Source organism: Sapajus apella, unplaced genomic scaffold (assembly GCF_009761245.1).
Source record: "Sapajus apella isolate SASKATOON/1434 unplaced genomic scaffold, GSC_monkey_1.0 scaffold3, whole genome shotgun sequence".
NCBI lineage: Eukaryota > Metazoa > Chordata > Mammalia > Primates > Cebidae > Sapajus > Sapajus apella.
Window position 1 is genome coordinate 48442267 of NW_022436943.1, and position 27767 is coordinate 48470033.

At 39.6% G+C, this 27767-nt stretch overlaps 1 protein-coding gene across 1 annotated transcript in view; it reads right to left on the minus strand.

Annotated features, from left to right (window-relative positions):
* WASHC5 (WASH complex subunit 5) overlaps nt 1–27767 on the minus strand; it is a 72857-nt gene that overhangs the window by 30727 nt on the left and 14363 nt on the right. The window contains exons 7-18 of the mRNA XM_032253222.1: nt 26714–26866; nt 24782–24895; nt 22952–23123; nt 17558–17685; nt 13298–13427; nt 10808–10920; nt 9108–9274; nt 8956–9031; nt 6949–7059; nt 6102–6242; nt 4982–5062; nt 123–224 (exon numbers count right to left, since the gene is read on the minus strand). Of these exons, the coding sequence (XP_032109113.1) occupies nt 123–224; nt 4982–5062; nt 6102–6242; nt 6949–7059; nt 8956–9031; nt 9108–9274; nt 10808–10920; nt 13298–13427; nt 17558–17685; nt 22952–23123; nt 24782–24895; nt 26714–26866 (1488 nt within the window). The remainder of the gene's footprint in view (nt 1–122; nt 225–4981; nt 5063–6101; nt 6243–6948; nt 7060–8955; nt 9032–9107; nt 9275–10807; nt 10921–13297; nt 13428–17557; nt 17686–22951; nt 23124–24781; nt 24896–26713; nt 26867–27767) is intronic.

The window sequence follows — 27767 nt, forward strand, 5'->3', positions numbered from 1 at the left end:
CTTTATAGTTCCTAACTGCTTTAGGAGGTAAGGTCTTGTTCACAATAGGTTAAAAACAGTATTCTAGTCCACTCTGCAAGCTGAGTGGAAAAGAGGACAGGCCAGCTTTGGTCACTGGGTACCTTGGCTCGAGGGTTGAATATCAGTCCCCTATGCAGGGCAAAGGCAACACGCTTCACAAGCTCCTTCCTTATTCCATCTTCCAGCAACTGCTTTGGATCCACCTAAGTGCCAATCAAAAGTATTAAATGATATTTATGAAAAACTCAGTCCTGATGAAATCCAGAAGAAAGATGGCTTCCCTGCAGGGGAATACTTTCCTACCTCCTCACAAATAATTTGAAATTTTTTCTTTTCCTGCCCCTGTGATCTTGCACAGCTTGGATGGAATTATTAAACCTGTCACTTTTTTAGGACTGTTTATCTTAGCAAAGTTGATGACGAAATTTGACGACATGGCATTTCAAAGACGGTGAATGGGAAAAGTTTTAAATGGACTCACATTCTAATTAATGCATTAAGAGTATAAAGTGCCTTTTCTTATCAGCAGGAGGAGGTGCGGGATGAAGGACCTCCAGTTAAATTTATAGATGCATGGTCTTCCTCCAGATTTTATTTCAGGGCTCCCTATATCCATGTGAGCAAACTCAGATTTGAGGTTGGAGCACTCTGTAAATGGAATAATTCTCTTTTCTTTCAGCATTCTTAGAATGCTGCTTGTAATTAGGGAGATAAAATAGTAAAGCAAATCTGCTATCTAACCCTATAAGCTTTTTATCTTATTAATTTTGCTAATTATTCTGTAATGAAAAAGCTTTTGTTATTCCTTAAAAAAGTCTCTTATCAGATCCATAAAACACCAAATGGTCTTTATATACTCCCTTGAATTCCCTGAGACTTGTTTCTTTTACTTTTAATTTGCAAAGAACCATTATTTTAAAAAATCGTAAAGGCAATTAATGGGTTCCATCTCGTTTTGATTATATTTAAATTTCAAATAAGACAACTGCAGTGGGAGTTGCAAAAACACAAAATCCAGAGAAACACATTAAGTTACGTCAAGACCATTCAATCTAAGCTATGTCAATACCATTCAATCAGGGAAATCCAGACTGTGGACCAACTAAAGGTGAAAGGCCCTATGTTCTTCAACAGATGAATTACAGGGAAAGAAAGGAAAGGAGGAGAAATCTGTAGATTAAAAAAAGACTTAAAAGACATATTTTTTTTTCAAATGGGCAAGTCTAAGCTATAGTCTAGAAATTAATGACATACAGTTTCATTGGATAATAAAACTATACACAGGAGGCCTAAGATTAGCTCAGGGTGCATGAGGGGGTTTTCAGGAGTGGGGCTGGCTAAATCATATTTCTCAACTTGGGTGGTAGTTAGAACGACTGGTGTTTATAATAATCCAACAGGCTACATCATTCTTTCTTTAGTTTTCAGCATCTGTGCTTTACTATACAATAAAAAGGTAAATTATAAAGATATAATCAATGAGTACAGAATCAAAGAAGTATCATGAAGCTTTCAAAGAAATATTCCTTGTAAGAGTGCTTTCATTAATCTAAAGATCTCAGGTGGCTCCTCTAATCCTTCCCAGATTCTCACTCATCTGTGGAAGTGTTCACAGCTAAGAGAAAGCCATCTTCACACAGCCCCTTCCTCACATTTCTATTCCCTTCCTGAAGTGACAACACTAACTGTTTTCATATGGATCATCCAGACCTTTCTCTATTCATTTATATACATAAATATTCATCCTTAAACATATATTTAATTTCAAAAATCTAAATGGGATCATATACATATATATGTACAGAGACATACGCAGGTATATCACACACATATATACTATACATATACACACAGACACACACATATATATCACATACATTTATATATAATCTGTGTGTGTATACATATATGTTGTTCTGTAATTTGATTTTTTCATTTTCTATCTTGGAGATTTTCCAGTGGTATCTTTTGTAGACCAATCCACAGTATGACTGCACCATGGTATACTTAACTATTCCCCTACTGATCAATGTTTAGAATACTTGACTTACAATGGGGTTGCATTCCAATAAACTCATCATAAGTCAAAAATATCAGAAGTCAAAGATGAATTGAATATACCTAATCTACCAAACATCAGAGTTCAGCTTAGCCTACCTCAGATGTGCTCAGAACACTTACATTAGCCTACATTTGGGCAATATCATCCAACACAAAGCCTGTTTTATACCACAGTATTGAATATGTCATGTAATTTATTGAACACTATATTGAAAGTGAAAAACAGTATGACTATCATCATGAAGTTGAATCATCATAAGTTCAAGACCATCTATATATATATATTTTTTTTTCTGCCCCTAACAATGAATGCTTATGCATATACCTCACTTGTTTTCAACCAAAGAGAACCTACATTTTTTTTTAAAAAAGCGTTTGAAAAACAACCTCAACAATCTGAGGTTAAAGATCAGTGAGGGCCACAGGATTCCTTTCAAAAGCCCTTAGTTGTGTTGGTGGACTAGCAGAGAAAGTCTACTGGGTTGAATGGAGTTGGTCAGCAGGATATTCCTTCTGCTGTTGTCATCTGAAAGATTGTGGGAAAAGATTAATACTTTACCACGCAGTCTTTCTTTTGATAATTATTGTTAATTACCTGTATTAGGTTTTATTACATCCTTCCTATACTGGTCACTTTGCAGTCCTAGGATTCATCATCCTATACATAAGAAGTGAGTAAAATGCATGTAGATTCTCTGCACATCAACTGAATTAACCTGGCATCAGGCCTAAAGCATGTTTAGCAAATTCTATTCATATTCTAGGAACTACAATGTTATTTATTTGAGCATAATGCCAGAAAACACATACCAAAGTTCCATTTAGGTTCATTCCCTCTATTTTCTTTGATTTGAATAACACAAATGTTAATATGGCAATTAGAAATGTCTAGATTCTACTGGTGTCAGATAAATAGAAAAATAAAGAAAAGAAAGTACCATAAACTGTACGAATGGGCCCATCACTAGTCACCATAGCACTCCAAATTAAAAAAGTAATGAGATACCACTTTATACTTCTTGGGAGAGCAAAAACTAGAAAGCGAATAATATCAAGTATTGGCAAAGATATAAGCAGGTACACAGTCATTTCAGAAGGTAATCTGGGAGTATTGAAACAAAGTACAAATGGGCCTTATGTCTCAATGGCCTTCTGATATTTTCGTTTTTTTTTTTTTTTGAGGCAGAGTCTTGCTCTGTCACCCAGACTAGAGTGCAACGGCATGAATTCTGCTCACTGCAGCCTCTGCCTCCCAGATTCAAGCGATTTTCTCAATCCCTCCTGAGTAGCTGGGATTACAGGTGTCTGCCACTATGCCCAGCTAATTTTTGTATGTTTAGTAGAGACAGGGTTTCGTCATGTTAGTCAGGCTGGTCTGGAACTCCTGACCTCAGGTGATCCACCCACCTCGGCCTCCCAAAGTGCTGGGATTATAGGCATGAGCCACCGCACCCAGCCGCCTTGTGATATTTTCAACATGCGATGAGTTTATTAGGAGGTAACACCATTGGAAGTCAAAGAACACGTGTATCTAAACACCCATCAGTAGGGGAATGGTCAAATATACCATGGTGTATTTGTACTATGGATTGGTCTGCAGCCACTCGAAAAGAATGTAGATTTCAGAGGAATTCTTGCACAGGTCTGGAGTGGGGATATACTCAGAGATGCTCATCATGACATTGGTTGTGATAATCGGGGGGCATAGGTGTCTGTCCCAAGCCGGGTGGTTAGGAAAAACGTGGAATTCTGTGCAGCAGTAAAAAGTAACCTACTATCTGACCTATAGCAATATAAATAAATTACAAAAGCAATAACCAGTAAGAGAAGTTGGAAAAAGAATGAGATTTAGAGCACCATATGATTGAGATAAATCAAAAGCACATGCACACATCAAATAATGCCATCTGCTAAAAATAAGAATACCTGCATATTTAGGAACATTTACCAAGCACACATAGTTGGTGTCATGGGTAATGGAAATGGAAGCAGGGACCAGGAGAAGAAGAAAACAAACAAACAAACAAAACAGGAGAGGAGCTTGCATGCCCCAGTGACGACAGTGGTCTGTGAAAAGAGGGATGTGATTATCTTAGCTCTCTGTACCTGGGGTATGAAATAAAAATACTAAAAATAAAGGAAGGAAAAGAGAGAAAGAAGAAAGCAATTTTGCCTAAGGAAATTGAATTTTTGTTTTTTTGCTTTTCCCAAAATTCAATAAAATATATTTTTCTTAGATTTAAACAACTCTTTGGTAAAACAGTAATAGCACCACACATTTTCTGCAGAACTGCAAGGTAAAGAAATTCCCACATTCAAGTCCAGGAAATACAGAGAACACCACAAAGATGTAAAAAAAAAAAAAAAAAAAAAAAAAAAGAAAAGAAATTCCCACTGCCCTCAAGTATTAAGAGAAATACAAATTACAATGCTTTCTCTTCCTCCATCAATAAGTGAGTAAAATGGGCTGGGCACAGTGGCTCACGCCTATAATCCCACACTTTAAAAGGCAAAGGCGGGCGGATCATTTGAAGTCAGGAGTTTGAGACCAGCCTCGCCAACATGGTGAAACCTGTCTCTACTAAAAATACAAAAATTAGCCGGGTGTGGTGTTGCATGCCTGTAGTACCAGCTACCTGGGAGGCTGAGGCATGAGAATCATTTGAACCCGGGAGATGAAGGTTGCAGTGAGCCAAGATTGCATCACTGCACTCCATTCTGGGCAACAGAGAACTCTGCCTCAAAAAATAAAATAAATAAAATAAATCAATAAAATGAAGACCAAAATTGGAATGTGAAATAGCAAGATGATGTCACTCCCTTTTCCACACATGATAATTACCACAAAAATCCAAACAGAGTCATGGTACGAGGCCACACTGACTAACAAAACTGTTACCTTGATGATGCCAACCAAAGTCGTTTTCATCATTAAGATGCCTTCAGTAAAAATGGAAATAGCATGAGTAAGCTTGGCAACCTTTAACAAAGAAAAAGAGGTATGAAAAGTACTTCAGATAAAAGACCCATCACTTCTGGGAAATCAGAAATCATTGGCTAATAGTCCTGGAATGGGCAAAGATAACAGGAAATGAACTTGTAGCTTTAGGATACCTGTGTCCACATGTTCTGGACAGAAATGTGGCTTTTATGCCCACTGTTAGACATACTGGGTAACTGAGTCAGAAGACATCAGTTCATTCTTTCACATTTGACAAAGCATTTCTTCTTTAGGCTTCATTTTTGCATGTATAAAATTTAAGGCAGAACTCAATGATCTAGATTGGCCCTTCCGGCTAGAAAAGACTACGGGACTGAGAAGGCAACCTCCCCTTCACTAGCCTCCCCATTATTTGCAAGCTACACCAGCAGATATTGATATGGTGGACAGGTGCTAGCTATATTGTTCAATCAGAATAAATGTGGAAATATCAAGTTTGATAATCTAAGTCCCTGACATATTTCTTGAACTTGTGTCAGAACAGGAAATTAACACTGTACATCGTATTTTCTATTTTCACTTGATTTTACTTTTGATGTCTTTAAATTGTAAGCTCAGGGAGAAAAAAACCAGAGGTGTTTGGTGAGAATAACCTCTGAGGCTGCTGAACTATTATTGAATGAGCTTAAAATCCACCCACAGGAAACAGTTAACAGAATATAGATTATTTTAAGCTCAAAAAGCAGGAACATGAATATGAAAAGTCAGATAATCTAGCTCAAAGAGAACAAAGGCTGCTTTACCAAGACAATTCTAGAAAAAAGTGAACAGCTGAGTGAGCTCCATTTTCCCTGAGCATACTGAGGCAAACAAGGCCTTAAATGACACCAGGAAAATATCAAGAATAAAAGGTATGATTCTACTAAAATTGTAAACCACGTTTATCATTGCGAATGTGAGAAAACAAGTCAGAAATGGTCGGGTGGGTCCCCAGCATACGGCAGGTGACACAGGCCTGTGATATTTCATGACTGTTAGTTTTTAGTATGAAAAGGCAGAAGTCAGAGGGGCATCACACCTCATATCGTGGGCCCAACTGGGCATAGTCCCTCAGCTTGTCTTTGTCCAGGCGGGTAGGCACTTCAATAATATCGTGAGTCTGAAGTTTTATGATCTTTAGAAGAGATGTAAACATGCTTTCTGGGATGATCTGCAAAACCTTCCATGAAAAGGAAAGGAGGAAATGCAATGAACACCCGTTTTACTTTTCTTGGCTGACAAATATTAGGATGACAGTAAACAGCAATTTGTCTGTAAAGGGGATGCTGAAAAACTTAAAAGAGCTATTTTAATAACTGCCAGCAGGCACAGGGCTCCATTCCTTTAAACTTTAGTTGCTTACAGAATATAAAGCTAATTCTAAAATGCTGCAAAAGACTGTATCATTTCCATGTTACAGAACTTAAAAAGATCGAGGTTCAAAAATGTTAAGTAACATCACTACAGAGGACTCAGCTAGTATGTGACGCTGTTAAATTTTGAATTCAGGCCTGTTTGGCTCCATGTTCTATAAGAAGTTATTAAAATGAGGATCAAAATTCCCATGAAAACCTGAATTGTGCTCTGACCAGGAGATGTTGGATCTAGATGTGGCTCTGCGATTTAGAAGAAACTATTATAATTTCTGCTTCTACATCTAAAAAATAGAGGTGAATACCACCAACATTCAAAACACAGAAGTAAAAACAGCTGTACATCCACAGTAGCAATAAGAATAAGTTTATTTTTAGGTGTTGAAAATTTCTGGAATCAAATTCTAAATAGGAAAAGAGGCATGAATGTACTTTTGGGGGCCTAAGCATACTTTTGTACTTAAAACAACAGCTATCTGGTAAGAGTAAACATCACCCTGATGCATTTCTTACTTTCCTCACATAGGACACCAACTCTCCAGAATAGTACTGCGACACGCTGAGCAGATCAGGGCTATTTGCCTGATTAATACGAAGAAGGGGCAGATCGAGCGCAGAGGCAAGCTGGAAGAAAAATAAGGTATATCTGTTTCTCTGTTTCAGAAAGAGTCCTAGAAATCTTTCTTTACAGAAAATGTAACATACAACAAAACATTTGAGCTTTACCCAACAGAGGGCAACGACCACCAAATCTCATCCATATTATTAATAGTTTCTGACAATATACTTTTTGAAAAACTCTAGTTAAACTGTGATGGCAGTGGTTATTTATTTATTTATTTATTTGAGATGGAGTCTCACTCTGTGGCCCACCCAGGCTGGAGTGCAGTGGCGTAATCTTGGCTCACTGCAACCTCCACCTCCTATGTTCAAGCGTTTCTCCTGCCTCAGCCTCCTGAGTAGCTGGGACTACAGGTGCGTGCCACCACAACCAGCTAATTTTTGTATTTTTAGTGGAGACCATGTTGGTAAAGCTGGTCTCAAACTCCTGACCTCGTGACCCACCTGCCTTCGCCTCCCAAAGTGCTGGAATTACAGGCGTAGCCCACCATGCCTGGCTGGCAGTGGTTCTTAAACTGTGCTCCCTGAACCAGTAGCTTTAGCATGACCCGGGAACTTGTTAGACATGCAAATTATTGGGCCCCACTCCACACTGACGTAATCAGACGCCCTGGTGGTGGGGCCCAGCAATCTGTGTTACAACCAGCCCTGCAGGTGATTCTGATGCATGCTCAAGTTTCAGAGCCACTGTGCCACAGAGGACAGCCACTCCTGTGTGGAAATCAAGACGTTCTGACTGAAGCGCTACTGAATCTGTCCAATCTAATAATGCCGTCAAGTCTAAGAGGTGTCATTATTTTCTGTGCCACTCAGAAAAAAACAAAATGCTGACAACTAAACTATGATATACCATCAATTATAAAACCCATCCCCAGTTACAGAAATGCTAACATATGAAAAACAGTGTAGTAGCCAGGCGCAGTGGTGCACACCTATAATTAAAGCTACTTGGGAGGCTATGGCAGGAGTATCACTTGAGCCTGGGAGTTTGAGACCACCCTGGGCAACACAGTGAAAACCCATCCCTCTCACCCCCAATTCCCCCCAAAAAAGGTGCATTTCAGAATTGATATATACGGTACATGGTAGCTCTGTCAGAAGACACTGAGTAGGCCAGGCATGGTGGCTCACACCTGCAATCCCATCACTTTGGGAGGTTGAGGCAGGAGGATCACTTGAGGTCTGGAGTTTGAGACAAGCCTGACCAACATGGTAAAACCCCATCTCTACTAAAAATAGTAAAAATTAGCTGGGCGTGGTGGTGAATGCCTGTAATTTCAGCTACTCGGGAGGCTGAGGCAGGAGAATTGCTTGAACCTGGGAGGCGGAGGTTGCAGTGAGCCAAGATCATGCCACTGTACTCCAGCCTGGGCAACAAAGGGAGATTCCATCTCAAAAAAAAAAGAGGAAGAAGACATTGAGTAGATTCTTTCTTCATTTACCATGAACTGAAATTACCACAAGCACATGGGCTGTGCCTGTTATTCACCACTATTCTCTAACTGTTATTGTAGATATTAATACTAGTTTGTAGCAGAGGCTTAGTAAGAATTTTTGGAATGAATAAGTGAATTAGCTTAATTCGTGCCCAGCGAATAAAGAACACAAAGGTCTTGCATTTTTAGTACACAGATAAAACTTAAAAAAAAAATCTATTCTTCACTTAAAAATAGTATTCCTGAAGACACTCCAACTTATATTATTAATTCAAACTTTAAATATTTCTAGCATCTTTGATACTATGCTCTCATGGAAAAATTGCTAACAATTTCAGTCTATAAAAATACTGAAATTATTTACCTTCCTAAAAGGATAAAATGCTGGGCTGAATTAATGAATGAGGTATGAATGAAGGCCAACTCTTTCCTAGTAACAGAGAATCTCATTGTTTTTGCTTACCTTTAGGAAGGTAGCTCTGAGTTTAGTAACCATGGATGGATTTACCCTTATGCTTTCTTGCATGATGGATGTGAAACTGTAAAAACAGAGAAATGGTAAGAAGATGCTCCCAGGGCTTCCATCAAGGGCAAATGTCAGGCTGTCTACATTACCTGTCAATCAACTGCCAAGCAAAAGAAAGATCCCCTACGATCTGCATTGTGATCAGAACCTCTTCTTTAATGTTAATAGTTCTGATCATTTGATGAAGAAACTTTCGAGTATCGGCAAGAAACTGACATACTTGCAGATTTGATTCCAACTGGTGGAATTCTTGAACCTGTGTTACAGAAATACACTTCATTTAAAAATCCTGAATGGACTCTATGGTGCTCATTTGTTCTTGAAAATACTTCAAATAAAGCACACTACTTCTCACAAGTTCTTAATAAAATTTTTATTTCAAATTATAATTTCAGAAATACACTAGCCAAGCTATTTAAAAAATGCACAAGTTTCTGGGATTAAAAAATGTTCCACTGCTTATTATTCTGTATATCACAACCAGTATGTTGGCACTTGTATATTATCAAGTTCTTCTGATGCACTTTTAAAACAAAATCATGATTCTACAATGTCCTGAAATTTTAATGTATTTAACTCAAGATGCCTGGGTTATATGCCAAAATAAATAAGGCAAATGATAAAAAACATTTGAGATTTACAAAGTTATTTACAATTGTATTGTAGACTAAAAAAAATCCAAAACAAGCAAAGTAGAAATAATACAAGTGTGCAGTTATTCTGGAGTAAGAAACTTTGGTAGGAATATTTTACTGTGTTGCTGTTTATAGTGACCATCCTAAAAATCTTGCAGAACTAAGAAAAAGCCTGTAACAAAATCTACCAAGGGAAAAAAATATTAATTATATTTCTAAAAATATATATTCACACCATTTGGATAGGGTTATAGATTATGAGTAAAAATTATGTTTTAAATAATAGAGTTCCCTGGGCACGCAGTGGCTCATGCCTGTAATCCCAGCACTTTGGGAGGCCAAGGTGGGTGGGTCACTTGAGGTCCAGAGTTTGAGACCAGTCTGGCCAACATGGTGAAACCCCATCTCTACTAAAAATACAAAATTAGCGGGGTGTGGTGCCGGGTGCCTGTAGTCCCAGGTACCCTGGAGGCTGAGGCAGGAGAATCACTGGAACCCAGGAGATGGAGGTTGCAGTGAGCTGAGATCACACCACTGCATTCCAGCCTGGGCGACCGAGCGAGCGAGACCCCATCTCACCAAAAAAAAAAAAAAAAAAAAAGTTTATGGTTATTTTTCTCATGCTTTTAGTTTCCATTGAAAATCTCGTTAAATACACAAATAAAATTTAAGAGTAGTGAGGTATAATTTTTTTGGTACAATCATTTTTAGTTGATAGAAAAACAAACTATTTTTTCAGAAAAGAAAATATACCACTGTAGGCATATGATCATTATATAATTATTTTCATTTTTGTGTGTTTTTTTCCCCAAGGCACACACTTTTTTGCAACCCTAAAAATAATATACACATGCAATTTTGGTTTTGCTTTTACCTCCTTAATACAATTTGCCCAGTGTTTCTATATTATTTTTATAATTATGTTTCTAAGATTACATGTTTCCTCAAGTTAAAATATTGTAATTTTTGCCACCATTCTCTTCATACTGGTCATTTATTTCCCCAAATTTAGGGCACTAAGTGTTACAGGAAACATATTAATGTTGCTTTTATTTCTGATGAAATAGTCTCTTAGATATATTTACAGAACACACTGCTGGGTGGGTCATAAGGTATGATTCATAATCTAAGAATCTTCATTTTAACTTCCTTACCTCCTCCAAAGCTTGTATCAGTTGCACAGTTTTTCTGCCCGCAGCAGTAGAATCATCATAATTCAAAGACAATATTTGTTTTGAGATCTCTCTGAACCAAGCTTGAAGATTTTCTGGAAAACAGAAATAAGAAAAGATTACTGAAATCCTTGAACTCCTGTAGCTGTGGCTTTGAACTGAATTATATAATCTTTTACAAATTCAGTTCTTCAGAGCTTTTACCATGGGCCTAACACTAGGAATTTTCTAAACGACAGAAGTGCCTGGAGCATGCACCATCACAGAATAAACTTTCTGCATAAACAGCTTTGTCTATAACACTTGGCAGACAAATACTACAGGCCCAAGTACATGCTATCAAGGGTAAGTGTGAAGGTGGTAGTGGCAGTGGAGAAGAGTCAGAAAGGAACTAAAGGGTGTCCCTAGTTCCCAGGGGGAGTTTTCTGGAGAAGCGAGTATAGGTAAAGATCTGGATCGTTGGAGAGATGAAGAAGGGTATACTGTATCTAGATGAAAGGCAGACACAGGCAGAGACATCAGGGCAGATGTCTACAGTACATCTACAGCAATTCTATAGTATAATTAACTTCATCAGAATTCGGTCTGATAATCACAACAAAAAAGAGCCTATCTTGGAGGGGAAAGAAGAGACCAATATGACAAAAGTGTAAGGTGTGACTGCTGAGTCACAGGGATGTCTGAACAGTTCAGGGGGTGCCATTGCATTTATGAACCAGCAGACATTTCATACAGTGGAGAAAGAGAAGGGTGTCCACATGCTCTAAGTACCCTCAGTGTGTCAGACAAAGTTCTAAGTATTTAATCTTCGCAGCAATATAGGGAGGTGGAAATTGTTAGCTATTTCCCAGATAAAGAGGCTGATGCTCAGAGAAACTGAAAATATTATGCAGGGTGACATGGTTACTAAATGGCAGAGCCAGGACTTAACAACCGTCTGTCTGGGTTCAAAAACTCTGTGCTCTTTACCTCACGAAGTTAGTCTAGTTTTTTTGTTTTTTTTTTTTAAATCAATGGGGTGGTTTCACCTTATTAAAAGGACTTAATGACTTATAATCTAAGTTACTTCAAGAATTGGCATGACGAACACTCATAATTTTGTAGATTTTTGTAGGGCTGACGGGCAGCGATTGGAGGAGTAGAAAGAGCATGACATTTCAGGTCTGAGATGACTGAGACCCTGGCTCTCTACCTTCGTACCTTTGGCAAATGATTACATTTTTAAGTCTCAGTTTCCTTACATATAAAATAAAGATTAAGATGTGTATCTTACAGGGTCGTAAAGATCAAATGAGAAAAATTTGTGAAAGTATGTTCTAAGCTGTAATAAACTATACAGCCCGGAAAAAAATGTAAAATTGTTATTTCATCTCTGAAACAACGCTGGTATTTGTAAGGGCCTAAAAGAAACAATCACAGAGATGAACGTGCTGATTCTGGACAGCTAACTGGGTCAGATTGTTACACGTGATTGTTTCGCAGGTCACAATATGATAACCATTATATTCATTCTAGACTTCAGGTTTCATATCACAATATAGTGACCTACAAAACATGTTTCCAGTTTATATGACATCATTATATATTGGCTGATTTTTCCCTATAGGAACAATAATACAATTTGGAAATATATTTTTGACCAACCACTCAGCATCAAAGAAATAAACAAAAGCCAAAATACAGTAATCACAAGCTCAGATTAAAAATAATAGTTTTTAAACAAGAAGCTACACTACCAAGAAATTCTACAGTATAATTAACTTCATCAGAAATCAATCAGATAGTTAAAACAAAATTAAGCATTTAAAAAATAGTTTGTCACTATTCACTATTCTGAAAAACTTCAGAAAGCTTTTGGGGAGCAGTTAGAAAATTTCTTATTTATAAAAATTTGAAATGGTGCCAGAATTTTCCTAAAAATAAAATTTCCAGAAGAAGTAGGATCAAAATTATTAAAGTAAAACTTGGGCTGTGTTTTTTTCCCAAAAATAGTCTGCAGTACCCTCTTCTGCCACTAGATAGCAGGTGCATTGGTGAACAAGAACGGAGAAACATAGAATTTTATATATCATCTATGTTACTAGACTACTGACATTCATGGGTGATTTATCCTTCTTGAGAAGATCATGAGAGTTTCAGATCCTTTCCCCCCTTTCCCCAAATGCACATAAACTGACTCATTAGTTTTTCATACCATGGAGGTGGAGGCCAACTATGACTCTCTAAACTTGTCTATGAACTGGAGTTACCATCAAAGATAAGATATAAAACCTGAACTCTAGAATGGACATGAACATTGCCCAGGAGAGCAGAAAGCTAGAAGCAGCCAAAACTAACCTTCAGATCTTTATTAGCAACACTAAAGAGGGAATATCAAAGGCTACAACAATGAGAACATAAAGCCTTTTCCAAGGTGTCAAATAACCTGTGTCTACATTTCAAACACACCAGTATTTCGTCTTCAGCAATTACCATTTTTCTCCACTCTTGTTAGGGGTTTCACTCCTGAAAAGACATCAGCAAGCTCAGTCATCCGCTCTGAACCCTCTTTCTTGTAATGCTCCCATTTGGTTTGCTTTTCTGAAAGCATTTGCTTGAACATCTGTTGAAGTGAAAAAAAAGATGTATTTACTTAAGAGAAAATCCAGACTAGGCAGCTTATGAAGAGAGCTTGAGGAAACCCAATTTAAATTTTAAATAAGAAGCTGCACTATATATTAAAATTGACCCTGATGTCATCTCCTTACAGAAATTCAGGGACAAAGCTAGACCACGTCCAAAACAGTAGTTTTCACACCAACTGCACATAAGCACCACCAGGAGGGCTTTAAAGTTTCAGAATCCCAAGACCCACCCCTAAAGCTTCTGGTTCAGGTGGTCTTGAATAGGGCCAGAAATCAGCATTTTTAATATGAGATTAAATTTGTGACCAGTGCTCTGTGGTTCTTTCTAGACAACAATGTCTGCAGTTCTAACTTAAATAGTCAGGGACAGTTTGCGTATTACCTTTTCCAATGACTGGGGAATGAACTAAATCACCTACAAAAGTTCTTCGTTTTATCATATACGTTTCATTGTTTATTTTTATTTATTTATTTATTATACAAGTAATTCTGTTTCTTTGTATTTATTTTTAGCAACAGGGTCTCATTCTGTTGCCCAGGCCAGAGTAGTGGGGTGATCATGGCTCACTCAACCTTGAACTCCCAGGCTCAAGTGATCCTCCTGCCTTAGACTCTCAAGTAGCTACGGCTATGGGCATGCACCACTATGCCTGGGTAATTTTCTTCTTATTATTATTTTTTGCAGGGATGGGGGCCTTGCTGTGTTGCCCAGGCTGTTCTCAAATTCTTGGTTTCAAGTGATCCTACCTCCTTGGTCTCCCACAGTGTTGGGATTACAGGCAGAAGCCAATGTACTACCTTAATTCTGTTTAACGCACTCCTTCATAAAATTTAAATGCTACAAAGTCTTGGGCAGAGAAGAAAAGGGTGTAACTCAGGGCTAGGCTTTTTTTTTTTTTTTTTTTTAACCTGAAACAAAATTTAAAAACATACTTATTTCTCACTAAAGGACACACCACCTCAGACAAGGTAGATGGTTCATTGCACTGGGCTCTTACAAGGTAAACAGGCATGAAACACTGATTCCTCGCTTAAGAAATTCCTCACTTGCCAGCATCATAATGAATCTTGAAAAGCTGAGTGATGGGCTAGGGAGACTCCATCTGCAGGTGGAGAATCAGGGCTCTGTGGAGGAAGAATTTGAGTGATCTAGAAAATGACTAATCAATAAGATAATGAGGAAGAGGATGAGGAATAATGGAATTATTTATAGAGTCTACCCTAACTTTCTGAGTGCCTCAGATCAATCAATGCCATTTGACAAGGGCAAAGCAATGACATAAATAAGCACCCTGAGGCCTTCGTAAGAGACTACATGGCATCCAGCCCCTCCCAACAGGCATTCACATGAACTCGCAGGTTTCGTATCTTACAGGATGGAATTTGGGATAGGGGATGGTCCCTGAATTAGGAAATGTACTGTCATATAAAGATTAGAAGAAACACAGGTCCAATTACTGTGTCTATAGGAGACTCAGAAAGTGATTGGATGGGAAGCAGAAGAGAGAGGAAGCATGGGTTAAAGAACCAAGCTGAAGGCCAGGCACAGTGGCTCGTTCCTGCAAACCCAGCACTTTGGGAGGCCAAGGTGGGCGCATCACGGGAGGTCAAGAGTTCAAGACCAGCCTGGCCAACATGGTGAAATCCTGTCTCTACAAAAATTAGCCAGGCGTGGTGACAGGTGCCTGTAATCCCAGCTACTCAGGAAGCTGAGGCAGGAGAATTGCTTAAACCTGGGAGGTGGAGGCTGCAGTGAGTAAAAAATCACACCACTGCACTCCAGCCCGGGTGAGAGAGTGAGACTCCATCTCAAAAAAAACCAAACCAAAACAAAACAAAAAAGCTGAAATGTCAGAAATTCAAATGTCACTTCTTTGCTCAATTTTTATTAAGTATATTTTTTTCTTTTTACCAGAGCTTTCCCAAAGACCTTTAATGAGTTTGCACTCCTTTATGCTGTCTTGTTTCCTGTCTACCTGAATAGACAGAAGGAAGCTGTCCATTTGGTTTCCATAGATTCCAGAGAACAGACTTATCATTAGAAATGTAGGGTTGGTCAGTCAGACAATGCTGAACTATATATTATCTATAGAACTCTTGGGTTTCTGGGGCTCCAGATCATGATTCTAACTGGCCTCAGGGTATTTCTTCCTTTGTTTTTTTTTTTTTTTTGAGAAGGAGTATTGCTCTGTCACCCAGGCTAGAGTGTGGTGGTGCAATCTCGGCTCACCACAACCTCTGCCTCCCGGGTTCAAGCAATTCCCCTGCCTCAGCCTCCTGAGGAGCTTGGATTATAGGTGTGCACACTGTGCCCAGCTAATTTTTGTATTTTTAGTGGAGTTGGGGTTTCCCTACGTTGGTCAGACCGGTCTTGATCTCCTGACCTCAGGTGATCCACCCGCCTTGGCCTCCCAAAGTGCTGGGATTACAGGTGTGAGCCACTGCAGCCTGACTGGGCATTTCTTCCCTGGGAGCATTTTTTTCACTTGCCTTTGAAAGGCCACTTTTGCTTTGACTTGGTTCCTGTTCTTGGATCTTTCCTGGTTTCTCATCTTGGCTTAATCTTTCTTCCCCTAATATACTGACAGCTCCTAGAAGATAGGGGCACTTTGTTCATATTTAAATTTCCAGTACCTAGCAAAGAACACAGTAGATACTCAATAACTATTTGCTATTCAGAGGGAAATCATTAAAATTATTAATAGATCAAAAAGGAGCAGCATTTACCTGATTTGATAAAATAATAACCAGACAAATCACTGAAAACACTCAGCATAGGCATTATCATTATGTTAGCAGTTGGCATCTACTTTTTCTGAGCTACTTAATGGGGAATATAGTGTCCTCAGACACCTACAAGATAAACATCTAGTATTCCATTAACAAAACTGAAGCAAAAGGAGGATCTGTTCTGAACAGGTGTAAATATCCGATCTATTCCTGGCCCACCTGATCCAAACCCCCAGGGTTACTGGTTATAAGACCTGGGTATTCCCAGGTACCAATCATTTTTATTATGCTCATATAAGCTTCTTTGGAGGTAAGACTAACCTCAGCATTTCCTTCAGCGAACTCAGATGCCTTAAAGTCCTCAGGATGACCTTGTACAAATGCAAATTACCCATCCCACTTAATCCCTTTCCGATAGGCTCTCACAGTTCTTACAATAAAGACCAAAGTCCTACAAGGCCTAGCACGGGCTGGCTCCTGCCTACCTTTCAGCTTCCTTTCACACTGCCTTTCTCTCCCTCTCTCCCCTCCAGCCAACTGGTCTTTCAGGTCTTTGAATTGTTTATGCTCCTCCTCACCCAAGAAGACTTGATATTCTTCTCCTCACTGGAATGTTCTTCTGACTGGAATCCCCACCTTTGTCTGGCTAACACTCACAGACCCCTTCTCCAGGTCCTTTCAGAAGCTCTTGCTTTTATTCTCATGGAAGTCTCCCAGGCTGCAACAGGATACTTTATTTTAGGTACTTGGAGAACTACATTCCTTTCCTTCAGAGCAAATATCTGAGTTTATATTTACATTTTTATTAGTGTGATTCTTTTTTTTGAGAGAGGGTCTCAATCTATGGTCCAGGTGGAGTGCAGTAGTGTGACCTTGTCTCACTGTAACCTCTGCCTCCCTGGTTCAAGCGATTCTCATGCCTCAGCCTCCCCAGTAGCTGAGACAATAGGCGGGCACCACCACACCCAGCTAATTTTTGTATTTTTAGTGGAGACTAGGTTTTCACATGTTGGCCAGGCTGGTCTGGAACTCCTGACCTCAGGTGATGTGCCTGCCTCGGCCTCACAAAGTTGTGGGATTACAGGCATGAGCCACTGCACTTGGCCTAGTATGAGTCTTTGATTAACGTTTATATTCCTCCTTAGGCTATAACCTCTACGATCTCATGTACCTTTCCCCGTCACCGTACCCCCAGTGAAAGGAGGTATTACATGCTTGTTAAATGTTTATATCTGTCCTTTTACTATAAGAACTATCTCAACAGCTGAAATCTGAACCTTGAATCAGAGATGGAGCAAGCAATCCTAGTCTTTTTTAAAAAATATTTTAAAGCATAAAAAAGCTAAGACAATGGTGATATTCATTCAAATATTTTTACCTCTTTGAGTATAAACTCAAACTGTGCAGTATCCAATAGCAACTGGAAGAGGATCCTGGGATTGTACCGAGAGTCTGTTAGAATCTGGTCCTTGATTTGACGAAGGCGTTTGTTGTTTGGGTCACAGGCTAGAAACAGGAAAAGTGTTACCTGCTTACAAAATGTGTAGAAAATATCTATAAAAATAAGATTTAATTCTTAAAATACTTTCCTTCATTTTAAGCATTTAAAAAGTAATAAGCAAAAGGTAGATCCATAAAAGATAGTGAAATATAGTACATCTATGCAATGGAGTACAATTAAACTGTTTTTTTTTTTTTTTTTTTTTGAGACGGAGTTTCACTCATGTTACCCAGGCTGGAGTGCAATGGCGCGATCTTGGCTCACCGCAACCTCTGCCTCCTGGGTTCAGGCAATTCTCCTGCCTCAGCCTCCTGGGTAGCTGGGATTACAGGCACATGCCACCATGCCCAGCTAATTTTTTGTATTTTAGTAGAGACGGGGTTTCACCATGTTGATCAGGATGGTCTCGATCTCTTGACCTCGTGATCCACCCGCCTCGGCCTCCCAAAGTGCTGGGATTACAGGCTTGAGCCACCGCGCCCGGCCAACAATTAAACTGTTAAATGACAATTGAATCTGACATGGAGTATCATCCTTGAAAGATTGTTAACTGAAAAAAACAAAAAAACAAAACAAAAACAAAACAAAAAACAAAAAACAAGCTGCAAAACAGTGTTTCCAAATTTTGTGAGTTTTCTGCAGCTTGTTTATAGCAACTGCCCAAAATGAATGGGGGCAGTCTTCTTGTACCACTTCAGAGATGGGTGGCTTCCTCATGTCCTGTCTGTTTGGAGTTGCTTTGCTTTAGGCATTGATCCCTGCCATTCAGTTGCGGTCTGCTATCCTTAGAGAGGCCTGTTTGCAAGGCTGGCTCTTGGTTGGCATCTGGGAACTTGAATTTCATGAAGAGCTGCCATCATTTTGAGAACTCACAAGATCAGCTCAGTAAGCCTTAACTGTCTGTACAAACAATGCTTTCCTTCTGGAAGTCTGGAATTTTGGTACATGCTGGGTAGAGGCTACCTAGGTGAGAACCCCTAGTAAAAACTGAAGGAAGCTGAGTCTCCTGCCTTCCTAGTCCTCCTGCCATCAACATCTCAGATGTCTGGCAGGTATAGAACAACAATGTTGTATATGTCATGGATGGTTTTGGTGCTTTAGTTATGATACAGCCTGTGGAAGGTCATTTTATATGCTGATTTCTAAGTTACTCCATCAGGAAGAGAGACTCTTGACAGCCTGGAAAAGAGGCTCAGTTTTCAAGGGAAGCTGCAGAGTTCTGATTTTTCATGAATTTTCCAGAACTATCTGGGAAGAAATATATTGGAATTGGTGACAACGATTACACAAAGAGAAAATTTTCAGCTCCATATTGACCTAACTAAACACAAATCAAACTCAGGAGTTCCACTTGCCTTTAGATTAATTTTAACTCAACTAGAAACCTTCTGATTTTAATCTGCTTTCTTATTTGCTTAGAGAATGTAAGTACCCAGTTGTTGGACAAACACTCCATATTCCTCAATGTGCTTTAACATTTAGCTACTTCATATAAACCAGGAGCTTCTTGTGTTCCCAGGACCTGACCATCTCTTTCAGATCCGACCCTTGAGGATTCATACCCAGAGAACTGCAGAATCATTCGAATTTTCAGGTCAAACTTCAGTAGCCAGCCAGCCTTTCTCATCCAATATTTCCTAAGAGAATGTTTCTTCACAAGGTTCTGTACAAGCATCCTATGCCTGGGAAATGCCTCCAGCAACTCAATAGGAGGCAATCTGAGAATATGCCTGCCTTTCTGTACAGCATGACTGAAATTCCATAAAAGTTAAGTAAGCAGTTACTTTTCCTATGTGTGACTCGCAATCAGATAGGCCAATCATTTGTTTCTGATAAATAATGACCCTGGGCTGGGCATGTGTGGCTCATGCCTGTAATCCCAGCATTTTCAGAGGCCGAGGCAGGCAGATAACCTGAGATCAGGAGTTCGAGACCAGCCTGATCAACATGGAGAAAAACCCTGTCTCTACTAAAAATACAAAATTAGCAGGGTGCGGTGACGCATGCTGGTAATCCCAGCTACTTGGGAAGGTGAGGCAGGAAAATCACTTGAACCAGGGAGGCAGAGGTTGCAGTGAGCCAAGATCGTGCCATTGCACTCTAGCCTGGGCAACAAGAGCAAAATTCCGTCTAAAAAAAAAAAAACAAAAAAACTATGACCCTGTGCAATATAATCAGGTCAAGCAATTGCCAGGCACAAAAATGAAAGACAAATGTGGCTAAAGATAAACCACAGACCTGTGGCATGCCAGGGTTGGCCCTGGCATAGGTGCAAATTCAGGAGACTACAGGCTTTCTGAACACAGGCAGGGCTGTCAGGCAGAGTCACGAAGAAGATGAAGATGAGGCTGAGTCACTAGAAAACCCCAGGTGGTTTTATGATAGGATAAAGTGAGGGCTTGAGTTGTTTATACGCTAGTAAATGTAAGACTTTTGGTAAAGAAGATTAAAAGCTGAGTCAATGCAGTAAAATCCTCAAATTAGAACTGGAGTTTATGTAAAAAATAAACTCAACTAATTAAAAACAGATCCAGGCCAGGCACGGTGGCTCAAGCCTGTAATCCCAGCACTTTGGGAGGCTGAGGTGGGTGGATCACGAGGTCAAGAGATCGAGACCATCCTGGTCAACATGGTGAAACCCCGTCTCTACTAAAACCACAAAAAAATTAGCTGGGCATGGTGGCGCGTGCCTGTAGTCCCAGCTACTCAGGAGGCTGAGGCAGGAGAATTGCTTGAACCCAGGAGGCGGAGGTTGCGGTGAGCCGAGATTGCGCCATTGCACTCCAGCCTGGGTAACAAGGGCGAAACTCCATCTCCAAAAAAAAAAAAAACAGATCCAGTGATTACAAAATTCAGCCATGGTATTCATCCTGTGGGTGAATTGTAAATGGATATAGGCCAACAAGCATTTGATGAAACAAACTGGAAAGCAGCTCTCAGGGTAAGGGTTGACGAAGCTGGAGAGAAAGCTGAGGGGAAACTCCACACATTTCCAAAGATATGAAGGACGAGGAAGTCCAACTGCTGTTTCGCTGTGGGTCACCCATAGGAAGTGGAAACAGACGGTAGCTAGAGGGACTGTGAAGTCATCTTGGCTGGAGGAGTTGTGAGACAGGGGCTGCGTTACAAAAGGAGGCTACAGAGGAATCTGGTGTGCGCAGTTTTTTAAAGAGACACGGTCTTATCTGAAAGAACAAAGAAGTGCTGCACACACTGCCTGTCTCAGAGTTGATCCTCAAGGAAAGTTTGTTGAGTGAAAAACAAAAAGCAGAGGGCTTCACAGGCCTGCTGAATGACAACCTCTTAGAGGTTGGGGTATACAGCCCTGGATGAGGGAATGCATTGGTTCATTAGTGTTGATCCAACATTTACTAAGAATAAGAAACTGTGCCAGCCCTGAACAAGCTCAGAGATGTTAGTTCAACTTATTTTTCTACAATTAAACCAAAGGTAGAGGTGTTTCTCACAATCTGAATTTGATGGTCAAACTGTGTGGATAGAAGGTCTCGGAGACCATGACCCATAAAAGGCTAAGACCCAATCTACCTTAAATAAGCACTCTGGTCCAGCCAGGTCATCAACTCAGTGGGCCCATACATTTTTCTATTATTTCCAAAATCGTAACACTTATTCCATCATTTCTGCAGTCTAGAATTTCTTCTGCTTTTTGCTTTAAAACCTCATCACAGGCCTGGTTGGCCGTGATTCCTGCATGGGGTTTTCCTGACCTCCTCTGCTCCCCTAACCCAAGCTGTTTCCCTCTCTGCTCTGGACTCAAATCACACAACTGTCTGTTTGACACACCTGGTCTCTGTTTCCTGCCTTAGGCCTTGGATTAGTTTCCCATTGCGGCTCTAACAATTACCATAAACTCAGTGGCTTCAAGCAACACAGATTTATTCTCTTATCATCCTAGAAGTGACAAATCTGAGACGGTGCTCACTGGGCTAAAATCAAGGTGTTGGCTGGGCTGGGCTCCTTCTGGAGGCTCTAGGGGAAAAATCTGTTGTCTCGCTGTGTTCAGCCACTAAAGGCTACCTGTATTTCTTGGCTTGTGGCCCCTTCCATTTTTAACACCAGCCATAGCCAGTAAAGTTTTTTGTCACAGTGCATCTCTCTGGTTCTGACATTTCTGCCTCCCTCTTCCTGATTTAAGGACTTCTATTTACATGCTGGGCATGGTGGCTCAGGCCTGTAATCCCAGTACTTTGGGAGGCTGAGGTGGATAGACTGCTTGGGCTTAGGAGTTTGAGACCACCCTGGCCAACATAGTGAAATATTATCTCTACAAAAAATACAAAAAAGTTAGCTAGGTGTGGTGGCACACACCTATAGTCCCAGCTGCTTGGGGGGCTAAGGCAGGAGTATCACTCAAACTCAGGAGGCCAAGGTTATAATGAGCTGAGATTGTGCCACTGCACTCAAACCTGGAGGACTTGAGATCCTGTCTAAAAAAATAATTAAAAAAAAAATTTTAAAAAGGACTCTTATTTTATTATTTTTTGAAACATGATCTTGCTCTGTTGCTCAGGCTGCTGTGCAGTGGCACGATCTTGGCTCACTGCAGCTGCAACCTCCCAGGCTCAAAGTGATCTTCCCACCTCAGCCTCCCAAGTAGCTGGGAATACAGGTGCCTGCCACCATGCTCAGTTAATTGTTTTACTTTTTGTAGAGATGGGGTCTCACTATGTTACCCAGGCTGGTTCTTAACTCCTGGGCTCAAGCTATCCTTCTGCCTTGGCCTTCCAAAGTGCTGGGATTACAGGTACGAACCACCATGCCCAGCAAGGACCCTTATGATTACATTGAGTCCACCAGGATAATCCAGAAACATCTCGTTACTTTAAGGTCAGCTAATAGGCAACCTCAATCCCCCTTTTTCATGTAATATATCTAATGGTTCAGGGACTAGGGCATGAACACCTTTGGGGGTGGGCTGGAAGGGATTATTCTGCCTACCACAGACGGGCAGTTCTATTTTTTCATATGTCTACATTTGATCTCCCCAGTCTGCTGAGTGACAAGTTCCTTGAACATGAGAGCAAAATGTCCTCTTATTCCCTAGCACCTAACAGTACCTGACAGGGGAGAGCTTTTCAGGTGTGCTAGTGGCCTATCCAAGTTGACACAAAAATGACTACCTTTTAAAAGCAACTTGATTCTCATCCAAGGCCCCTCTCCCTGCTAAACCACTCTGCATCATGAAGTAGGTCCTGATTCTGAGAGTCTTGATGTGGTGCAATATAAACAGCCATGCCTTTTGTGCATTACCTGAGTCTGCTGTATGAAGCATCAGCCATCGGATGGCAACATTACAATCTCTCAGGCAGTTCAGAAGCCTTGGGATATTGTCCAGAACCATCTCCTCCCTTAAATAACCTTCTTTTAGAAATTGCTGCACTTGAGCATGCACTCTTTCACTGACAGTAGCATATCTGCTTGCCTGGAAAAACAAAAAAATTCAATTACATTTAAAGAGTCATTTATCTTGAAAATAACTCACATTCAAATGAATCCACTGACAAATGGTAACATTTCTATATAAGATGAATGACATATGGACTCCAGTTATAGGGCTCAAAGACAACATTTTATATAACATGAATGACATGGACCATAGTTAAAGGGCTCGGAGACAAAATTTCTATATAACATGAATGACATATGGACTCCAGTTACAGGGCTCAAACATGAACATTTCCATATAATTTCTATATAAGTAACATATGGACTACAGTTCTAGGGCTTGAAGACAACGTTTCTACATAAGATGAACAACATATGGACTATAGCTCTAGGGTTCAAAGACAACTGGCTTATTGAACATATTTAAAAAATGCAATCGACTTGGAATTCTGAGACTACTTCCTAGTTCTGGCTGTGGATAAACTTTGGTGTGACTTGGGGCTTAACCCCTGTGTATGGGTTTCTTAAAATTTCCAACGAAGACTTGGACCAAGTAGTTCCTAAGAACTCTTCTATTCTTAACTTAGATGATAAAGAAACAAAGACAGAAGCTCAATTGCTTGTTCTTGCTAATACTGTTGACAAGGCAGAACAGAGCAGAAATACTTCAAAGTTAAGAGTTCTTCTAAAGGTTTATGAAAGCTTAGCAAAAAATACACCTTAGTATATCAAAAATGAATTCCCAAACCAGCTTTTTGGAAATTTTGGTCATTCTGCTCTACTTAAAGCAAGTCAAATGTTAAACATCACTAACCTTGCCAAGTTAGTTTAAATCTATGGTATCAACAAACCTCTTAAAAATGTCACAAATGAGAAAGTGCAATTCTAGAAAGAGATTTTAGTAATGAAAAATTAATGTTCTGATGTTGGTAAGTATACAAGTGCCACTTTCTCTAATATAGTTCTAGGAGATGTGCCAACATTGAAATTGTTTTGTGCATTATTTATGAAATTCAATTTATTTGAATAGAACATGATGAAGTTTTTTTGAGTCAATATTGTTTTATCCACACAGGAAACTCAATAACTGAGCCAGGATGAGGAATATAACCATTTAGAAATATCAAATATGCTCCCCAATAAAAAGGTTTTATCTTTATTCCTCTACTTAATCGGATGTTTCCTTCTGCCTTGTGTAAGAACAAAAGAGACAGAATATAAGCATTTAAACTTTAAGATGAATGTCTTGAGTCTTGTTGCTTATTTAGCACATCAGACATGACAAATTTAAATTACAGTGACAGGACATATTATATGTATTCAGTTACCGTCTTCATTCATCCTACTGATAAAAGCACATTAATTCCAGCTATTGGTAAAACCAACTTTGGCCATAAGAATACAGTCTTTAAGCAAAAGTAAACTGAGTCAATTGGGGCATAAGCCACACTTATTTGTCTGAGGGTACTGAATCTTCCTTAGAATCCTAATCTTCAATTTACATATGCCATATAACTTAAAAAACCTATGATCACTTATCTTATTCTAAGCTATAAAATTCACCTTTTATTAATCACTGCATTAAATTGTCTAAGTGATTATTTTCCAAATTCCTTGGGAAATCTACTTAGCTTATTTGCTACTTCATAAACCAGGCCTGCAATTATTGGAGAATGTCCCCGGATTAGAACCTACCTGTTCTCTGACATTTGAAAGGTCCAAGGTATTGTTTAAAGCAGTTTTTGCAGCTTTGTAAGGTTCCCAAGCATCTGCTAGATTAACTGTGATCCCCATGTAAATACTAATTACCTGAAAGAGGAGACATTCATTCAGTATTTTTTAACTTCCTACTCACTTCAAGGTAAGGGGATGGATATGTAAAAAGTTACAGACGACAATACCCGCTCCTTCATGTTTAAACTCCATTCCAACGAAAAATCAAGATTTTCCAAATGTATAGGTAAGTGTTCCTGATTGTTAATTCCCCTTGTTAATAAAGGCCTCTTTATACCTATTAATGTTTCTTTTTGAAATTCTCTATTGTACAATATTAATGTATATTAATGTTTTCTCACCAGTTGTTTTATTGGTTGGCACTTTCCTGGGATATCTTTTTAAAAATCCCTTTCAGTGTGCCAGGGCATTTTTTTAGATGTGTATCTTATAGGTTTCATGTAATTGGATTTTGATCTTTTTTTTTTTTTTTGGTTTTTTTTTTTTGAGATAGTAGTCTTGCTCTGTCGTCAGGTAGAGCAACCTCCATCTCCCAGGTTGAAGTTATTTTCCTGCCTCAGCATCTGGAGTAGCTGGGACTATAGGCACATGCAGCCATGCCCAGCTAATTTTTTATATTTTAGTAGAGACGGAGTTTCACTGTGTTGCCCAGGTTGGTCTTGAACTCCTGAGCTCAGGCAATCTGCCTGTTGCCTTGGCCTCCCAAAGTGTTGGGATTACAGGCGTGAGCCACTGCACCCAGCCTTGGTCTTTTTCAATAGTAAGTATGTCTTTAATTATAGTGTCATGGTCAAAACTTATTTATTAAACTCAGGAACATGAAGCCACACTATCAGTGTTTTCCTTTTGGTTGCTCAACTCCGAGCTCACTAATATGATTCATAGTTGGCCAGGAACCATCACTTGCGAACGTAGGCTGTCCTCATACTACCAATAAATTGAAGGTCCCTCATAAAAGATAGTTAATGTGATTCAAAGCTGATATAGAAGCAGAACAAAATCTGCTACCTACAACTATGATACAATTCACTGAATTTTGTGAAAGCCTCTTTGTGTAAAGAAAACATTTCACATATATTAAGTATGAAGCAAGTTTTATTCCTATAAGAATATTTTTGGCCAGGCATGGTGGCTCACACCTGTAATCCCAGCACTTTGGGAGGCTGAAGCAGGTGGATCACTTGGGGTCAGGAGTTCGAGACCAGGCTGGCCAACATAGTGAAACCCTGTCTCTAATGAAAATACAAAAATTAGCCAGGCATGGTGGTGCACACCTGTAATGTCAGCTACCAGGGAGGCTGAGCCAGGAGAATCACTTGAACCCGGGAGGCAGAGGTTGCAATGAGCTGAGACTGCACCGCTGCACTCCAGCCTGGGTGACAGAGGAAGACTCCGTTTCAAAAAAATATATATTTTAAAATGGAACAATGCTTACAAAGATACAAGCATATCCTTGCAATAATATAAACCTTAACAACTCATCACAGTTAGCTTACAGGTAAAACTTTATTATAAAGTGAAATTCCTATTCACAAAGTGACGACTTAGATGAATTCAGCTAGCTTACATTCAGAAAACAGAAAAGAATAAACAAATCCTTACACAACTTAGTTGTAATCTCAGTAGGTAAAACAAGATAAATTTTAATAAATGGTTTAATTTTGAGAGTATCCATTTTAGAAAAAGACTAATGGGTTCTTCAGGATATCTCCTGACTCATATATTCCTTCATGCTACAATTATAAAATTTTCAATGCACTTAGAGCAACTTTACCTAAGTGATGTTATGTCTCATTATTTACAACATTACAACCTCTGGGTTAAAGGCCAAAAGAATAGGAAATTAGTTCTCTAACACATTTACTGTAGGGGAAAAAAATTAGCAATACTTGCCCAATTATCTGGAAAGTATTTATCCACGATCTCTCTCATTTTTGCTGGATGGGTGTGAAGAATGGAAGGGTCAAAGTAGAGAATCACGTACAGCATGGCAGCTTGGTTTGCCAGGGCCGTGCTGCGATGCTCTGGCAAAGGATATGCTGAGACCTGCAATGTTGAGACGACATCCCAAGAGGGAGCTGTTGGCAATATTTGCGCATAGACATGCCCAAATTAAACTCTGGTTGTAGGACACATTGGTTTCTCCAAAGCCCATCACCTTTCAGGATCTTGGACACTGGAAGCCATTCACAGACTGTGCCATTGCTTGCCAAGGTCTTCCTTCTTATCCCTAACCCCAAAATATTCTCTTCCTTCCAGCCCTTGACTCTACTGCAAATCTAAGTCTTCTCTTAAGAAAAAAAAAAAGGAAAAAAGTCCTATCCCTGTGTCTCCCACCACTTGTCCTTTGTTGTATCTTACCCGTTAGAGACAATTCTTAGAATTGATAGGCTCTACTGGCTGTTGCTATTTTCTCACTTTCTGTTTATTATTCAACTCACTGAAATTTGACCTCCACCATCATCCCAGTGGAATTCCCTAAGGTCGCTCATGACCTCACAACCATCCAATTTGCCAGCTTCTTTTAGGACTCCCACTTAAACTCTCTGAGGAATGAAACCCTCTTCTCTTCTGGTTTCCCAGATACCACTCTGTCTTCTCAATCTCCTTTGCTGAGTCCTCATCTTCTACCTTTTAAATGCAGGTGTTCCTTAAGGGTCCATCCCCTCATGTACTAGAAATCTTGGGCTGCACACAGCACATATTAATTACCTTGAGCTCCCATAAGCAAGGAGAGACACTGTTATAAGGACAGACAAAGCCATGTCACATGAAACCTGCAGGCAGGAACGTGACCAGGCCACAGGCAGGGGCTGGGGCTGGGAACCGAAATGCCTTATTTCTCTCCCTGATGTGTGGGCCCAACTTTTCTCTCCCTCCAGGCTACTGTCCATATACATGGCAGAATGAGGCTGCCTGCAGACTCCCAGTTTTGCATATTGTGGGT